The following is a 17,213-nucleotide window of genomic DNA, read 5'->3' as shown; positions in this document are numbered from 1 at the left end:
GGCCCAGTGCCTGTTGCTGGTTATCAACAGGCACTGGGCATGGTATTTCTATGCAGAATATTTTGACTTAATAAACTATTTTATGAATTGTATGCATAGCAAAAGTTATTGTTGTACATATGTATATTCAAGTAATAGGGGGTCTTAGTTTTAAAAATTATTCCCCCCCCCCTCGCCCCATTTTGCTCTTTGAAACTTTCAGGTAATGAACCTGAATATTATTGCCTTTCTAAATTTAAATTCTAATTTCAACAATAACCCATTTTTTCCCAAAATAAAGCTACTTTTGTCATAATATATGTCAACTTCTTGTGAATCTTTTCAATTTCGAAATATGGCTCTATAAATCTGAACTTGCACATTTATTGTCTATTGCAAGTTAATCAATGAAAGCTGAATAGGCTCAAGTTTGCATTCAAAGTATTTATCACTGCTTAAGCTGCTTTTGTATATTTTGAGGTTTAGAGACTGGACTGTGAACTTCATAAACTTTTCTTACTTCCTAATTTTTAAATTTACTCGAGGACAGTTGAAATGCCTTATTGGCTTGAACAGCTAATAAATACATACGAATAATTGATTTGCATACTTATAAATGATTTGCAAACCTAATATTTTTAGAACTTAATAGTGCAAACTGAAATAACTTTCTGGGTAGTGTTTTTGTCCTAAACGCCCTTATATTGTAATAAACCACTGTATAGATATTGGAAATAAATGTTGAAACCGGGGGGGGGGGGGGGGGAGTGACTTCAAAAACTCCTCTCTGGCAATGCCATTGAACTTGGGTATTTTAGTTTCTTCCCATAAAAGTTAAAAGCAGTTATGAAAGGTTTTTTTAATTTGCTGATTATAGAAAATATACAAACCTCTGACTGCTGCAAGCTTTGAAAAACCTCAAAATTAAACCTCTTGGTATCTGCTTCTCTTTATGACCAAACGTTTCAAACATTTTCAGAAAAACTTTCAACGCAGTAGATCTTTCATCAAAGCGTCTCTCGTTGTAGAAAAAGCAATTTTGTTTTCCTATACTTTTTTGTATTATTGCCTTATTTCCATGTGTTTGTAGTATATCTCAAAACTCAAATTTTGAATTGGTAGCCAATAGCTACCAGATCCTTACAAAATGGTAGCCAAATCTCAAAAAATGATAGCCAAACTTTATTTTAATTTAAATCATTTAATTTATTTTAATCCGTTTATTTATTTAGTATTTGTGCATATGTCATTGGCGTAGCAAAGAACATTTCTTATAAAATAATAATTAAAAATAAATAAGTAAATAAAGAAAGGAAAGGGGGGTTGAGGAAAAATTTTGGAGGGGGGGAATTGAACTTGGGGGGAACGGGCACCCCTGCCCAGATATTATTTAACACATCTTTTGCAAACTATAATCTGCATTTATTTATCTTTATGCAAAATACATCAGGATAAAAAAATAAATAAATAAGATTATTATTATTATTAATTTTTTTTTTCAGCTTTCAAAACTTCTAGAAACATCACAGCTTTCAACCAAAACACGAGTTAGTTCCTTGATAAAGAAAACAACAAAATACCAAAAACTTGAACAGAATGTAAAACCTAAACCATTTGCGATTCTACAAAAATATTTTTTTGTTTTTACAAATGCATGCAGAATTTTATAAAAATCAAAGCCAGAGTGTCAAAAAATGAATAAATGAAAGAAAGGTAAACAATATAAAACAAAACGAAAAAAAAATAAAAAGTGAAATAAAAGATCCAGCAGAAGAAAAAAAGTGTTTCAGCCGTATTCTTTCCACCTTCTCTAGATGCAGGAATGCCATTTTTTTTTTATTATTTATGTGTTTTATAAATACGATTGTACTTTTCTTTATTTATTTTGGAACACACATTTTCCTCTTCTAAATGGTGAAAATGGACAATCTACAACGTGGCGCCATTTTGAAAACGCGGGACGCCATTTTGAAAATTTACCGCGAAACTTAAAAATAACAACTTTTTTAAGGAGAAATAAAGTAAATAAACGGATATGTCCTCTCCTCCAGTAGGTTTTTTATTTTAAAAAGAAAAAAAAAGGAAGAACTAACAATGCGATTAAAACAAAAAATTAAAAATCTTGCAAAAAAAACTTTTTTTTTCAGCGATATAGTTTTAACCTTGTCTCAGTGCATTTTGACTCAAGGCGCCATTTTTGTTTATTCATATGTAAACCAAATGTACAAGATTAATTCTTTTTATTTTGGAAAGGACATTTTCGTCTTAACTGGTAAAATAAACAATAACAAAGTGACGCCATTTTGAAAACGCGTTGTTTAAAAATACCGCAAAACGAAGAAATAGCCATTTGTTAAGGAGAAATAAAGTTGAAAAATGAATTTAAGATTAAAAAAGCATAATTTACTAAATTGGTGTATGAAATTTGTTTATTTTTACGATCGCGTGTAAAGAAAGCCGAGTTTTCGAAATAGCAAGTTTTGTAACGAATTTGCCATTGTGATTGCGATTTTTGTTTTCTATTCAGAACAAGAACACATAGCACAATTAGCCACAATTGGACAATACTCCCCCCCTTCCCTCCTTCATCCCTAGCTATCCGATAGACAAACTTTTAGTGGACAAAAGAATTTGGGGAAAGGTCATATATCAAGACTATAGGTCAGGGAAGGTTGCATTGGCGAATGATAGCCACATTGGTGACTGAAGTGAAAATAATGGTCGCCAAAATTTGAAAATTGGTCGCATTTGGCGACTGGCGACCGCGAGTTTTGAGCTTTAGTTTGTAGTAAATGAAATCTGCATACAATATTTTTAGTACAAATTTATGATATTGCCTTGAAAACAAAATTTTTTACCTTGAAAAGTACTTGAAAAGTGCTTGAATTTTTTTCTGCCTAAAGGGTATGAACCCTGAGATATTACATACAAAGTCAGCTTAAGAGTTTTTTTTGCATTTAGCAAAATGCAAAGTGTCTTTTATTTTGTGGCTTACTCATCTTGACCAAATTTGCAGATTCTATCAACCATGTTCAAGAAAATTATCTGGACACAAATTAACATCTTAAGCAATAGTTTCACTCTTCTATGACTTAGTGACTCAGTTATGAAATGCCGAAAATCATTACTTTGGACTTTTGCAAATTAGCTTCTAAGGGGCTATACACAAGTTGATATATTTTACTACGTGACATGCATCCAATTTATAAGCAGACAGCTTTTACCAGCCTACGCTTGTTTATTTTAAATCATTTTTATGCAGTTAATTTAAGTCATACAACTGTAAAAGAAATTTCATTATCCATTGTTAAGGTACCAAAATATTTCTACTTTTATGATCATGATTAGTATGATTGATAAGATCACGGGACAAAAATATGTAAATGACTTGCTTAAAAAACTGGATCCAGTAAAAAAAATTTTTTTTGTCTGCAATTTCAATGCAAAATAATAATAATAATAATAATAATACACAATAAAACTGGACAATTAAGCATTATTATTATTATTATTATTTTTAAAGATTTGCAGTTGTAGTTACTTTTTTCTTACACTAAAGGAGAAAAAAAAAGCTTTGATTTTTTTTTTCAGAGTAGCATAACCAGTACTATATTGTTTATTGAACTAAATTTTTCAACAGCTTTATTAGAACAATACAATATTAAGAATTTGGCTGTGCTTAGAAGTAATCCTTCAGATCCTGTTGATATCAAATCTTAGTTCATTACACTTCTAAGATACCTAGAAAAAATTCATGGGGACACTCTAAAAATGAAAGAGGCACTATCCTGAGAAGAAATTTTGCTTAAACTGAACTAACAAATCACAGTATCAATTTTTACTCTGAAATTTAAAAGGGTCTGAAAATCAGTTAATAGAAGGAGGATAGGAAGAGTAATAGGATGGGGAGCTCAAGATATCAATCCAAAGTCAGTAATTGTCTGTCAAAGTCATAGAAATAATCTCTATTTATTGGATAAAATTTTGATTTTTCAGGTAAGTAAAATATCATTGAAATATTTAGATTAAAACAGTAGATATAAGCATGAAATACAAATAAATTCTTCAGTTTTTCCTTCCACACAATTTCAAGTTAAGGATTAGAACAAATTATGTCTGTTTTTCTTTTTGAGTGCAAATGTATGACTTGTTTTGTATGCATTTACAATGCCACCCTCATCCTTTCTTTTTTAAGTTTTAAGATGATTAATTTACTCTCTAAAATTCCCCATTCTTTGTGTTGAAAGTGAATATTGCTCTGTTAATAAATGATTTCCTCATTGCAGGACCCATCCATTTTCACTGTCTTGACCTGTCCTTCTGCACGACAAGGAATAGCTGTGGCAGATTTTATTATCTTTCCTCCCAGGTGGGGTGTTGCTGAGGGAACATTCAGGCCGCCATATTACCACAGTGAGTATTATTTTCGTGATAGAGTTTAGATCATAGAAGAAACATGACAAAATGACTATGGTCATGATTTGAACTCTGAAGAAGTCGCCTACCTCTGTGGCAGATAATGGAGGTTTTTGTGACATGCTAATAAAATTCAAGAAACCTTTCTGAAGAATAATACTGATTCTAAAAAGTTTACACGACAATTACTTTTGATTTAAAATAAGGTATGCGTAATGTTAGAATTATACCAGACATCCAGATCTTAAACCCCCGTGCAGAATGATGTATTGCCTGTATTTGAAAAATATCTAGATTTTTAGATAATTGTGCTCCAATGTTGCCAGAGTAGCTAACCTGTGTGAAAACTGCACCACTTTCTGCCCCTACTGCAGCTATTTCCATCTATATTGGACACTTTAAACTGCAACTGTGTTGTGCCGTAGCACAATACCTGTACTTCTCTATGATTTAATGCATGGTCACTACTTTAATATTGTTGGCGGTTCCTAACTTCCCAAAAGGTTTTATGGTTCTATACTTATTTGTGTGTATGATTTTTGCCAACTCCAATCCATCATGTAGATGGATTAGAGATAGATCAGCTTTATGGTCATCAATCAGTAACGAGCAGCATTGTGAAGCATATGGTATGTTTCCAGATTGTTAAAAACCCTTTCTGAGAGTGAAAAATTGATTGTTTTCACAATGTTTCTGCACAAAGGTATGATGATTAACTTCTTAAATTGTCAGACTTCAGTACAAAACATTGTTGGTAAATTTTTGTTTGAATAATTAGTATTCAAACTTATATTTAATTCTTTTCATTTATTATTATTATAATTTTTACATTATTTGATTCAAAATAATAATGTCCTATTTGAAAATTACAAAAAGTGCCATGACATTTCAAAAGAGCTAAATGTTTTCTTGTAAAGAGTGAAACAAAAGTTAATCGGCATAACTTTAGCCAGTAGCCTCACTTCTCCCTCCAATCTTTCATTATAATGGAAAGAAAATCTAAAATTGACCTACATAAATTATGGTATCCCTACAAAATGTTCGTACACTAATTTTGCTAATGACTTTTTTCCTTGTATGTATTTAAAATCAGCATTTTTTTATTGAAAGATCTCATGATTTCAAAAACCCAGGAACTCCTTTTTTCCTGCAGTCTGTTTTTGCATTAAAGCTTAATTACTTCTACTCCATCCAATCGAGTTTAATACCATTGGGAGAATAACAGGCTTCTGGCTCCTACTCGAGTTTTGTCCTTTTATCAATGCAACTATTAACTAGTTAAAAATCTTATTCCAAATTGGAAATTATTTTTGCGAATCTTGATAACTGCTGTCAAGTCTTGGTTTTTATAACTTAATTTGTTTGCTTGTTTGTTTGGGAAAGAAAGTAAAGGATTTTCAGCTTGAAATATTTTGTCTACATTCTAATTACCTTTGACAGTAATATGTTCTGAAGTTCTTCCCCCCCCCCCCCCCCACTCTCTCTTTGAAAAAATATTGTATTTATAACTCAGTTTTCACTCCTAATGCATTAAAAGACTTTTTTACCTTTTTGCTAAAAGTAAATTGAAAAAGAAAAAAACATTAATGATACACAAAAATTGCAAATTATTGCCTGCATTTGTTTTCCGGTTACAAGGATCCCCTTTTTCAGTACAGTTTATGTAACAATTATGGATGAAAATAAAATCCAGCAAAAAATTATTGTCAGTTATTCTTTAATCCATAAGGTCATGTCTTTCACATTGAAAAAGGGGCGAGATGTAAGCCCTACATCTATGTCTGTATGCAATTATTTGCAATTTTTGTGCTGATGTAATAAGGAAAACTAAACCAAATAAGGGACTAAATTTTGCAACAAAATAGTGACTCTGAAAACATCAGCTGAGTAATTAATCAATTTTTTTACCAGATGTAATACAACAAATATTTTTATTCAAAATTCTTTCTCTAATACTTTGAAATACTCTTTTATAATACGAAGAATGTTGGAGTGATGTTTAACTTTTAACGGTTAAAGTTTTAGGTTTTATCTTCTGTAATACCTTTCAGTTTTTTTTTTTTTTTTTTTTTTTTGATATTTTCTATTTTAAGGCTCATGTTATGCAACTCATAAGTTCTGTGCAACATTGTTCTGTATCAGAGAACTTTTTTGACAAATCATAAAATACATGATAGAGACCTCCTGGAGATTGGAATAACTGTATGCAATCATTTCATATATTTGTGCCACATTATGTCTTTTTTTTTTTTATACATATAAAATTTGCTACTGCAATAATTAACTTGTTGAATACAATTTGTTTCAGGGAACTGTATGAGTGAGTTTATGGGTTTGGTGTTTGGCTCCTATGAAGCAAAAGTAAGTTTTTGTAGTAGTAAATTTATTCTCATGCATTATGAAATACTCTTGTGATCAAGTCTTGTCAATGGAAGACATAACTCTGGCAGAAGTCAATATATTGGGACTTTTGGTGCTTGTTGCAGTTAGGACTTTGTACACATTTTTTAAAAATTAGAATTGTATTTTGAATGGGCTAATAAATAATATACATTGAAATTGACAAAATGAATAGATTCAGTTAAAAAACTGCTTTTTATGATGCAGTTACAAAAGCTTCTAAGAAAGTTTTTCCTTCCAAAAATTTACTTTTTGCTTATGGTCTATGCCACTGAGAAAATGATTAAAAAAAATATAATAAACCAAAAGTTAATGTCCAGAGCTGTCAGCGTAACGTCAAAAAGCTAATATTATGCATGATGCTTAACATCAAAGAATCACAAAAATACAAGTAAAAGGGAGCGGGAATGATTTCGAACCTTTAAACCTGAAACAGATGCTTAAAGTGTTCAAAATAAAATACTTTTTTTCCCTTAAAAATGACAGCTTTTTTCCTACAACAGTGCTTGTATTTCTATGCATACCTTGAGTTCTACTGAATATAAGTTTTTAATTTCTCTGGAAGAGGGGTTTACGAAACTACAGTTTTGTAAACATTCCAGGCTGTTTCGTCACCAGGCTGTTCGTTAACATTCAAAAGTTGTTTCTTGGGAGAAGGTTCTTTCATTTTTTTTCCTGTAAAACTTTTACAAACTATTTTGTCTTGCTGGTATATAAAACATACTTGCTAACTCTTTCAGATTAGAAGTTGAATTTACGCATTTTAGCCTTTTTTTACGCATCAGTCCCAATCTTTTATGGATTTTAAACTCCAATTGCATCTACCTCAGTAAAACTCGCCAATCATTATTTGCTATGTCACAGGCTGAGGAGTCGGTCACTTTTCTCACCGTCTCACCTTTTTCTCAAAAAGTCACTCATTGTCATTTTTTAAATCTTTGTTCAAGTATGTTTGTGGGAAACTTAGAAAATTCTTCGAAATTTGTGATAATGCCCAAAAAAAAAAAAAGCTTGAACATTGTGAATTATAAAATTTTATAAAAAAACCCCTCTTTCCTGCTCCTGTAGTTGAGTTTGATTTATACAAAATTTCAAAACATAAATATGTGCAAGCTTTAATGTCTAAGGAAGTCATCAAGAATTAGAGCATCTGTAGGTTAGAGCAAAAGTTCATACCTCGAAAGAGTTTACAGCAGAGTTAGTAGTTGCAAAATAATCACTTGAGAAAAAGTTCCGAAGAAAAGTATTCTTTTGTTCAGCTTCAAACATCTCTTAAGTTTTTTAAATTAATGCAATAGCTTTAAATCAAGTTCAACTGGAAATTAATTAACACTAAACATCTTTTAATCTATTTCATCACTGAGTTAGCAAGCGACTAATACAAATTTTTATAGTGCAAAGGCGACAACACTTCTCAAAAACAGATTTAGGCCAGAGCCTTTTCTTTTTCAGGTGCTTCTAGCTATTGCAAAACAACAACTACATGAACTACACAGCACATCACAGAAATTGTAAAAAATCAAGCAAACAAGGCACAAATTCTCAAACGAGACATTACATAGCATTCTCCCCACGTGCAAGGAGAATCTCTTCATTGCTACCATTGTTGCCAAACTAAAAAACTTTGAAGAAATTCTCGCAGTTAAGAGAGAGAGAGAGAAAAAAACTTTTGTGCCCATTGTAAAACTTTCTTCTATATCTATCATGAATTCTTGGGTTTAATGGTATAATTACTTATGTAATCGCAACTACAAAATTTTGCTATTTGCAGGGAAGATTTCGATAATTGGGAAATTTGCAATCTTAATTCATTGCTGATAAATTTTTGGCACCAGTGCCTGCGTGAGAAATGTTTTTCCTTTGAGTATGTTAACAAAGTTGAAGGAAATATCTATTTGCATAGGGTTACTATTCAAGAACAAGGTTACCAAAATGAAATTACTTGTGCAAAAATTTGACCGTGCCAATTTTTGAACTATACAAATATTCCAGCTGAAGCAGAGTCAAAATGCGAAAATTGAAAATCATCTTAAAAGCCTTGTTTAAATTAATTACAAACATTTTATTTGTTAACAAATAGAAAATGGCAACAGAATTTTTTTTAACTCATTCCGATTTTTCCAATCCCTTGTGTTTCAAATTATGTAGATCATTCAATTGATTCAGTTTTCTGTTCTTACACTTACATCAATTTTCTAGGAAACTGGTTTTCTTCCTGGTGGTGCCACACTCCATAGTATGATGACTGCGCATGGACCAGATGCGGACTGTTTTAATAAAGCATCATCTGTCAAATTGGGGCCAGAGAAAGTAGCCGAAAATACAATGGTGAGTGCAAACACTCCAGACTGTGGCGAGGGAGATCGTAAAGCTTGATTTATTCGCAAGTATGTGCAGTATTTAGTTTAATTTCAGATCTGACCATTGAAAGCATTTTTTAAAGTGAGGTATATAAAGGGTGTCTCAAAATTAACGCAAAATTTGAATTTGCCACAATTTTTGCTATGAATTGTTGGCAGCTACGGAAAAAGAACAATTTGACAGCTGGGAGTTTAGGGTTAGTAAAAATGGAGTGTTATGCTATTATACAGCCAGCGAAACAATTCAATCACTGCATGAGGAATTTCCTGTTCGTATACTCTCTTATTTCGGTGATACGAATTGTACCCTAGATCGTGTGATTTTACATCATTAGACTTCTTCCTATGGGGTTATTTGAAGTCAAACGTCTATGTCAGCAATCCCACAACCACCTGCGCATTACCTAATTGCGAGATCGAGCGCCAATAACAGTAAACCGCTTGACCCGCCCAAACTTTCATTATTTTTCAAAAAATTGTTCGATAATGAAAACGCATTATAGAATCGAAAACGCTCTATTTGTAATAACCCTAAACCTTCAGCTGCCAAATTGTTCTTTTTCCAAGATTGCCCACAATTTATTGCAAAAATGGCGGCAAATTCAAATCTTGCATTAATTTTGGGACACCCTTTATTTCGTTTGAAAACTTAATAATTTTGGAGTAGTGAACTGATTTTCTCTTCACTTCTAAAAAAGAATATTGCATACTTTAACTACTTTTACATAATTCCTTCGACCAGTGCTGTAGTTGGGAAACAATATTTGGAAGGACCTCACCTTTTTGTAAGTAGGTTACATGTCATGGTTAACAGATTTTTGATAGACCAAAAAAGGTTATTATGAAGTATGTTACCACCCTTAAGCAGGGCTATGTCAGAACTGCATGCAATATACTAACAGCCCAGTTAAGGAGGATACAGTCTCTGGATGTCATAACCAGACTGTTGTTATATTGCATGTACAAAAAAGTTAGTTTAATTACTTCACCAGCTTCTATTTTATAAACCAGTTTTTTTTTTTTTTTTTCCTTTTTCTTAAAGTTTTGAACCAATTTCCATTAAAACTAGCATCATTGGCTTTGCTGCCAATGATGCTAGTCTTAATGAATTAAAATTAAATCGTCAATCGAATTAAATCGTCATGTACACTCCTTCTAACATAGATTTGATTTTCAAAATACTGAATGAATAAGCATCATATTTTGAATAAAACTTTGAAAATTATTTCTTTCACTCTTATGTGATAAAATTTTCAAAATCATAACTTAAAGAAAGATTCATGTGTGTTTGAGATCAAACATTGAGGATTTGGGATTTTATTTATTTATTTATTTATTTATTTTAAGTTTATTTTGTTTATTTCACTTACAGGCTTTCATGTTTGAAACTTCCCTAAGTCTGAGGGTCACTTCTTGGGGAGAGAAAACCTGCCAAAAGTTAGATCCAGAATACTACAAATGTTGGCAAGCCTTGAAGAAAAATTTTGACCCTAACTGGAAATCAAGCATGTGAGTAGTCCTTTCTAAAATACATTTGCATAATTAAAGAGTAGTAGTTTAAACAGAACTTCAAAAGCTCTATAAAAACTCATGAACAAAGCCCATGCTAAGGACTTAAAATTGCTAGCCAACCGATTAGTCAAATTTTAAAAGTTGTAGCCAAATTCCAAAAGTTTTAGTCAAAGACTTACTTTTAATGAATTTTTAGGTATGATTTTTTAAAAGAAAATATCAACCAGAAAACAAAGTAATAATTTTATAAAAATATACAATGTAAATGCTTATATTTTAACTAATACAGCTTGCATTTTACTTAAGTTTGATAAACACTTAATAATGCATAAGACATTAAATTGACAATTTGGTTTTTTTCCCTTGCAAAATTTCTAATAATAATTTTGAGGACTAAGGAGAATTTTTTTTCTTTTTTTTCCCCCTGTGTATGGAAATTTCTGAGAATTTTCCATTTGACACCACTTTTGCCAAGTCGTTCTCTTTTGAAAAAGGAACAACTTGTAATTAAACTGGTTGTAATTACTCCCTTTTTTATAGTATAGTCAATTAAAAGTCATTTTAATTAAAAACAGTTATAGCAATTACCTACTAAAACAAAATAGTAAAAGAAGAGTCTGGTAACATTTTACAAACTTTTTCTAAGTCAATTGTTTTTTTAAAGATGTTACCTTTTTAAAGTAAACCATTCAATTATGCATCAGCATTAAAACTAAATTTGTTTTGGAAGAAATAAAAAAATAAGTAGTTGTATTTTGAAAAGTAAAAAAAAAAATAAAATTATTTTAATGTTTTGTAATTTAAAATGTTTTTATTATATGAGGTGTGTTTTTAACCTAAGGTTTGTTTTGAAATAAAAAAGAATGAGTACAGGGGCTAGAGCAAAGAAATTTATAGTACAAAAATCTACCACCCTTATGCTATATTACGACATTGCTCCAATGATTTTCCAAGCATTTGTCATAGCATGGTACAGGTTTTTGTGTACATATTCGTACAAAGCTGTCGCCTGTGTAGTCAACCATGAGTACTCCTACAGGGTTCTGGCTGGGACATTTTTGAACATCCTCTGATCTGCCCCCACCTCGTTCGCAGCAACTTTCATTTGTTTCGGCATTTCAAGTCTTTCCTAGGTGGCCTGTGGCACAACAGCAATAATAAGCTCAGAGAACATGTTACTCCATGGTTGACTACACAGGCGGCAATTTTCTACGAATAGGTATACAAAAACCTCTACCACACTATGACAAATGTTTGGAAAATCATTGGAGCAATGCCAAAATATAGCTTAAGGGTGGTAGATTTTTGTGCTGAAAATTTCTTTGCTCTATCTGCACTCATTCTTTTTTATTTCAAAACAGACCTTTCTTTAAAAACGTCCCTCGTTTTTTTTCTTAGAAAATATTTTTAAAATATTCAGTATTTAAAGATAATCCAATCCATATTATTTTTCTTTTTAGCAGAAATGTCGAAAATTTATTAAAAATAACCAGTAACTTTCTTTGTTTAAGCCAGCAAAAATTATCTAAATGAGTCAAATCACTAATTTTGAGTAAGATGTAATTTTTGTGTTAAATCAAATATTTTTGTAGATGTTTTTTGTAAATTATGAGATGCTTAGTGGCAATGCAAAGTTGCTTTTTTTACTTACTTTTACAAAAAAGGAAGTTTTCGCAAAAAAAAAATTTCACTCAAAAATCGACCTTAATTTCTATTTTGCTCACCCCCAAATGAATATTGAGTTTTTTTCCCGTCCCGACCACAGGTGCATGTATACCTAAGAACGTATAAACGCCTGAAATATCCATTTTGACGATTCCTGAGTTAATCGAGAAACTCGGGGAGTTCAATGAATTTTCTCGTGACCTCTGTATGTACGCATGCGCGTATGTATGTTGCATAACTCAAGAACGGAATGTCCTAGAAAGTTGAAATTTGGTACGTAGATTCCTTGTGGGGTCTAGTTGTGCACCTTCCCTTTTGGTTGCATTCGGGTGTTTCTAAAGGGGTCTTTTGCACCTTTTTGGGGGGAAATCATTGTTAATTTCGATGCAAACTCAAGGGTGTTATAAATTTGCGGACACTTGGCGATATATCGCCAGTCTTTTAGTCGCCAACTTGGTGACAAATTTGGCGATTTTTGAGCAATCACGATTGCTTATTGCTTTCATTTGACTGTTTTTGGCGTTCCTTTGATTTTTCCCACCGCCACCCTCTGCACCATCACCGTGGACAGGCGGGCTCCTCACGCTGCTGCTCCTCTAGCGAAAGCCGTCTCCAGGTTGCATCCATGTCCTACACACACGCGCATACATACACAACTACACACACACGCGCACATACACACACACACAAACACATACACACATACACCTACACACACAAACACATACACCTACACACATATACACCTACACACACAAACACATACACACACACACGCATACATACACACACACACGCATACATACACACAACTACCCACACATTCATGCCTGCACACAGACACAAACACATATGCCGACATACACATACGCATACATACACACACATACACACAACTACCCACACATTCCTGCCTGCACACAGACACATATGCCTACACACACATACACATACCCCCCCACACACACATACACATACCCCCCCCCACACTTATGCCAGCACACAGACACAAACACACATACCCCGTACACACAAACACCCCCCCCCCCCCACACACACACACAAACACACATGCCTACATACACACACTCGTGATTGCGAAAAACATAATTTGAATTCAAGATGACAAAATTCAAATTAATTTTTTTTTATTTTTTTTGGCCACTGTTGGTGACATTTAGAGAGTTAATTATTGAATCACATAAAAATTGCCAATAATGGGGAAATAACATTAAATTGGTGTAAAAGGAAGTCATGGGATGCACGCATCAGCTTGTTTTCTTTTGTGTTCGTTACATGCATTTATATGTGCGTTGTGTACATAAGTGTAATGCATAGGTATTAAACACACATATTAATTAAAATAATTCAAAATTTTCAGTGAAACATTTCCACTAATTTATATTGATGTACTAAATCTGTTCCGTGCATACATAGTATTAGTGTTAATTACAAAAGTATCAAATAATACTTAGGTGTACATGCAAATTAAATAATGTTACAGCTGAGTTATGGTAGATAAGGTTTTCACATGGGATATTGAGCATTAGAAAATATTTTCACAAAAAAAGCATAGGAATGTAAAAGTAATAAATATCTGAACAAATATATTTTGTACTCAAAATTCCAAAATTTTCATTTTTTCCAGAATAGCAATAAATCCCTTCGGCGGGGGGGGGGGGGGGACTGGTTCTCTCACTCAAAATTTTTGTTTTTCTCGATTATTCACATTTTTTATTGCAATTGAGTAATATTTTTTTAAAGTTACTACCTGATAAAAATATAAATAATTATATTGCATGTGTTTAATGTATATATATATATATATATATATATATGTAATATGAAAAATCCTTTGCTAGGCCTTTTCCATATTAAGTTCTGTTCACTTATATGTCAGCGCGTATGAGTCACTGACATTATTTATTACACACTTAAATGCTTCTCACACCATATATGGCTATGTTCTAGGCTCAGATGAGATTCCCCTTAAAGTACCTACCAGACACTTTTTTCCCTTCCAGACTTAAGCCAGCCTCTGTCTGCGGTGCAAAGCCCAATAATATTTCGTTATTGCAATTTGCTCCTCCTATACAGATCACGTGAGATCACATGATCGAGGGATAATTATTTGTAATCTTTTAATGATATTCCCTATATAAAAATCGTGGCACAACTAAACAAGTGGGTTAGTTAAGAGAAGTTCCTGCTGTTATATTCCATGTAAAAATAAAGATGTGATTTGTGAATGTAGCTTTGTCCTCTTCCTACGTGGTGGATTATCACGGCACAACACTGCAACTTGCAAAAACCAAGATTCGTAATAAGAACCGAGCGGCGGTTCTCTCATATACATATTTATTGTTCAAAACTTGTTGGCACTAAAAAAAAAAAGTGGGATATTGTATTTAGGGGCTGTCTACAAATGATGTCACTTTTTATTACAAATCTTACTCGTCCATGTGTCGCACTTCATCTTACCCCTCCCCTGCTCTTGTCACATGTGACTCGGTTTTTTATGTATATATTTTCAAAAAAAAATTATGCGACACCTCTTGTTACCCCCTTCCCCCTTGTCACAAACTCACTATTTCATGAACCCTCTCTTTCCACAAAACGTGACAGCATTTGTCGAGGACCCTTTATCAAAAAAAAATGCACATAGACTAATTTCAACTGTAGCCATAATTTGTTCAGAGTGAAAATGGGAATGGTTAGGGGGAAAACAGAAAGTGGGGGGGGGGTCCAAAGCAGTTTATTTCCACTAGGGAAAAATTTAAATTTCTAGCCCAAAATTATGTACAGTCGACTTCCGCTACAACGCGATTCAACTTACGCGAAATGGCTATGACGCGAATTTTTCACGAGTAATGAATTTTAGAGGTTACGTGTATTCCTTGTCCACAGCATGATTTTTTTTTCTTGAAGGAAGTAAGTTATGATTCTCAATATGCTTGAACAACTACAAAACGTCGATGGTAGTGCAACAATAAGTATGAGTGAATCGTCCATACGTACAATTAATAGTCAAAACAAAAAGATAACCGTAAAAATTTAGAACTTAGTTTCAATATTGAAGCTTCCAGAGCAGTCTAGCAAAGTAAATGTTATGAAAATGGACTCTGCTCATGTATTGTGGATTAATAAAGAGATCAGAAAGAGTGGCTGTTGCTCCAAATTGAAATGTTATAAAAGAAAAGGCGAAGCTACCATATTTAAAGATGTATTAAAAAAGAATAACTATCTGATCATGGAGCATAAATTATCATCATCTTCTTTTTTTAACTCATAAATGTTATTACTGTATCTACTGTACAGTACTATTATAGTGCAGCATTTTATTATTGCTACATCTGTGCATACCCTGTTGACGTTCTGTGCGTACCGTTTCATGTCTTTTCCTTCCATCGATCATTAATTTTGTGTATCTAAAAGTATTTTATGTTAAATAAAACAATTTTTTTTATTTTTTAACCACAGTAAAAGTTCAGTTCTTCAGGTACGAAACTATAATTTATAGTTGAGGAATGCTTTAAAGCACTTTGAGGGGTGTTTAACAGTGTCTAGAAAATATTGGTACGTTTCTAAAGAAATTGTATGCATACATTTTTCCACAACCTGAAATTTCAACTTACGCGAGGATGCTTGGAACGCATCCCTCGTGTAAGTCGGGACTTGACTGTATTCAGAAATTAAAATACTTAAACTGGATTACCCTTTTTTTTTTTTTTTGTATGTGCGTGTGTGTTCTACACATGAAGTAGTCAACATGAAAGCATTGTTAATGCAAGCTCTAAGGTAACTTAATTTCCCTGCACACCAAAGTATTATTTGCAATTATTGTTGCTTCTCATTGATACTATAAATGTATACACATAACAGAATGCATTATATTGATAATATCAGTTTCTGGAAATGTGTGAGCAAAAAGTTTAACATATTTTCATTTAATGAATGTGTATATCTGTACACAAATGTGTATAAATGCATGTTACAAATTGAAAATAAAATAAAAAAAAAAACTTTTTGTTTAATGTCTCAAAACATACAAAAAAAAAAGCAAATTTCTCTTTAAAAATTTTAATTAACTAATTGACATAATTTTTGGTGTTCTGAACAAAGAAAGATACTGTCTTTTGTAACAGCTAAAGTTTTATGTGAATTTATGTTTAAAAGAAAATAATAACATATATTGCATGTCTCTTTCATGGTTTCATCTTTTTTTTTCCTAAAAAAATATAGCTATTAAATTCATTTTAATTTGCAAAAAAAAAAAAAAACCTTTCTTTTACCTGGGGGGGGAGGGGGGCTGTTTTTTTTCCCCCACTGCCTTAAAGGTTTTGGAAATTTTACATCTCTAGTTCAGAGTTACGTAAGTGAATGTGTGTGCCATATTAACTCATTTATTTTCTTTCTAGTTCTGATATAGTGTGATAACCTGCCTATGCAATAAAGACAAGATCAAAGGGGACGAAATCAACAAAAGATCTGTTTTTATCTTTATGCTTGGGGACTTAAGATTTTTATCGAACTGTTTTGTTATTCACTGTTTGTACAAAATAAAAAGTCATGTATTTTTGATTAAAAATATGCATTTTGTTTTTATGTTGTTAAGATTTTATTTTAATATGCTACAGTTAAATAAACTGTTAATTAATTAAAGCTGCTCTTTTAGTAGAAAATTTAGCTTTCTAAAATTACCAACACTGCTGTTAACTTTTCATGCAATCTTGCAGGATTTCAGTAGCTTTTGTTTTTAGCTTCCTTTGAAATATAAGTTTTGCTTTTTCTATCATCAGCTAGAAATACTTCCATTAAAACTATTTAACATAAAATCATGTTATTTGGTAAAATAGAATCCACCAACCATGGAATATGACT

At 32.1% G+C, this 17,213-nt stretch overlaps 1 protein-coding gene across 2 annotated transcripts in view; it reads left to right on the top strand.

The window, feature by feature from the left end:
- The window catches only part of LOC129216894 (homogentisate 1,2-dioxygenase-like), a 72,534-nt gene extending 55,614 nt beyond the window's left edge, over nucleotides 1–16,920 (top strand). For both annotated transcript variants that reach the window (XM_054851111.1, XM_054851110.1), the window contains 4 exons: nucleotides 6,704–6,756; nucleotides 8,995–9,123; nucleotides 10,528–10,664; nucleotides 16,751–16,920. In XM_054851111.1, the coding sequence (XP_054707086.1) occupies nucleotides 6,704–6,756; nucleotides 8,995–9,123; nucleotides 10,528–10,664; nucleotides 16,751–16,766 (335 nt within the window). In that variant the 3' untranslated portion in view covers nucleotides 16,767–16,920. The remainder of the gene's footprint in view (nucleotides 1–6,703; nucleotides 6,757–8,994; nucleotides 9,124–10,527; nucleotides 10,665–16,750) is intronic.
- The last annotated feature ends 293 nt before the right edge of the window (nucleotides 16,921–17,213 follow it).

The sequence above is a fragment of the Uloborus diversus genome, chromosome 2 (genome assembly GCF_026930045.1).
Source record: "Uloborus diversus isolate 005 chromosome 2, Udiv.v.3.1, whole genome shotgun sequence".
Taxonomy (NCBI): domain Eukaryota; kingdom Metazoa; phylum Arthropoda; class Arachnida; order Araneae; family Uloboridae; genus Uloborus; species Uloborus diversus.
This window is presented reverse-complemented; position numbering and strand designations above follow the sequence as displayed.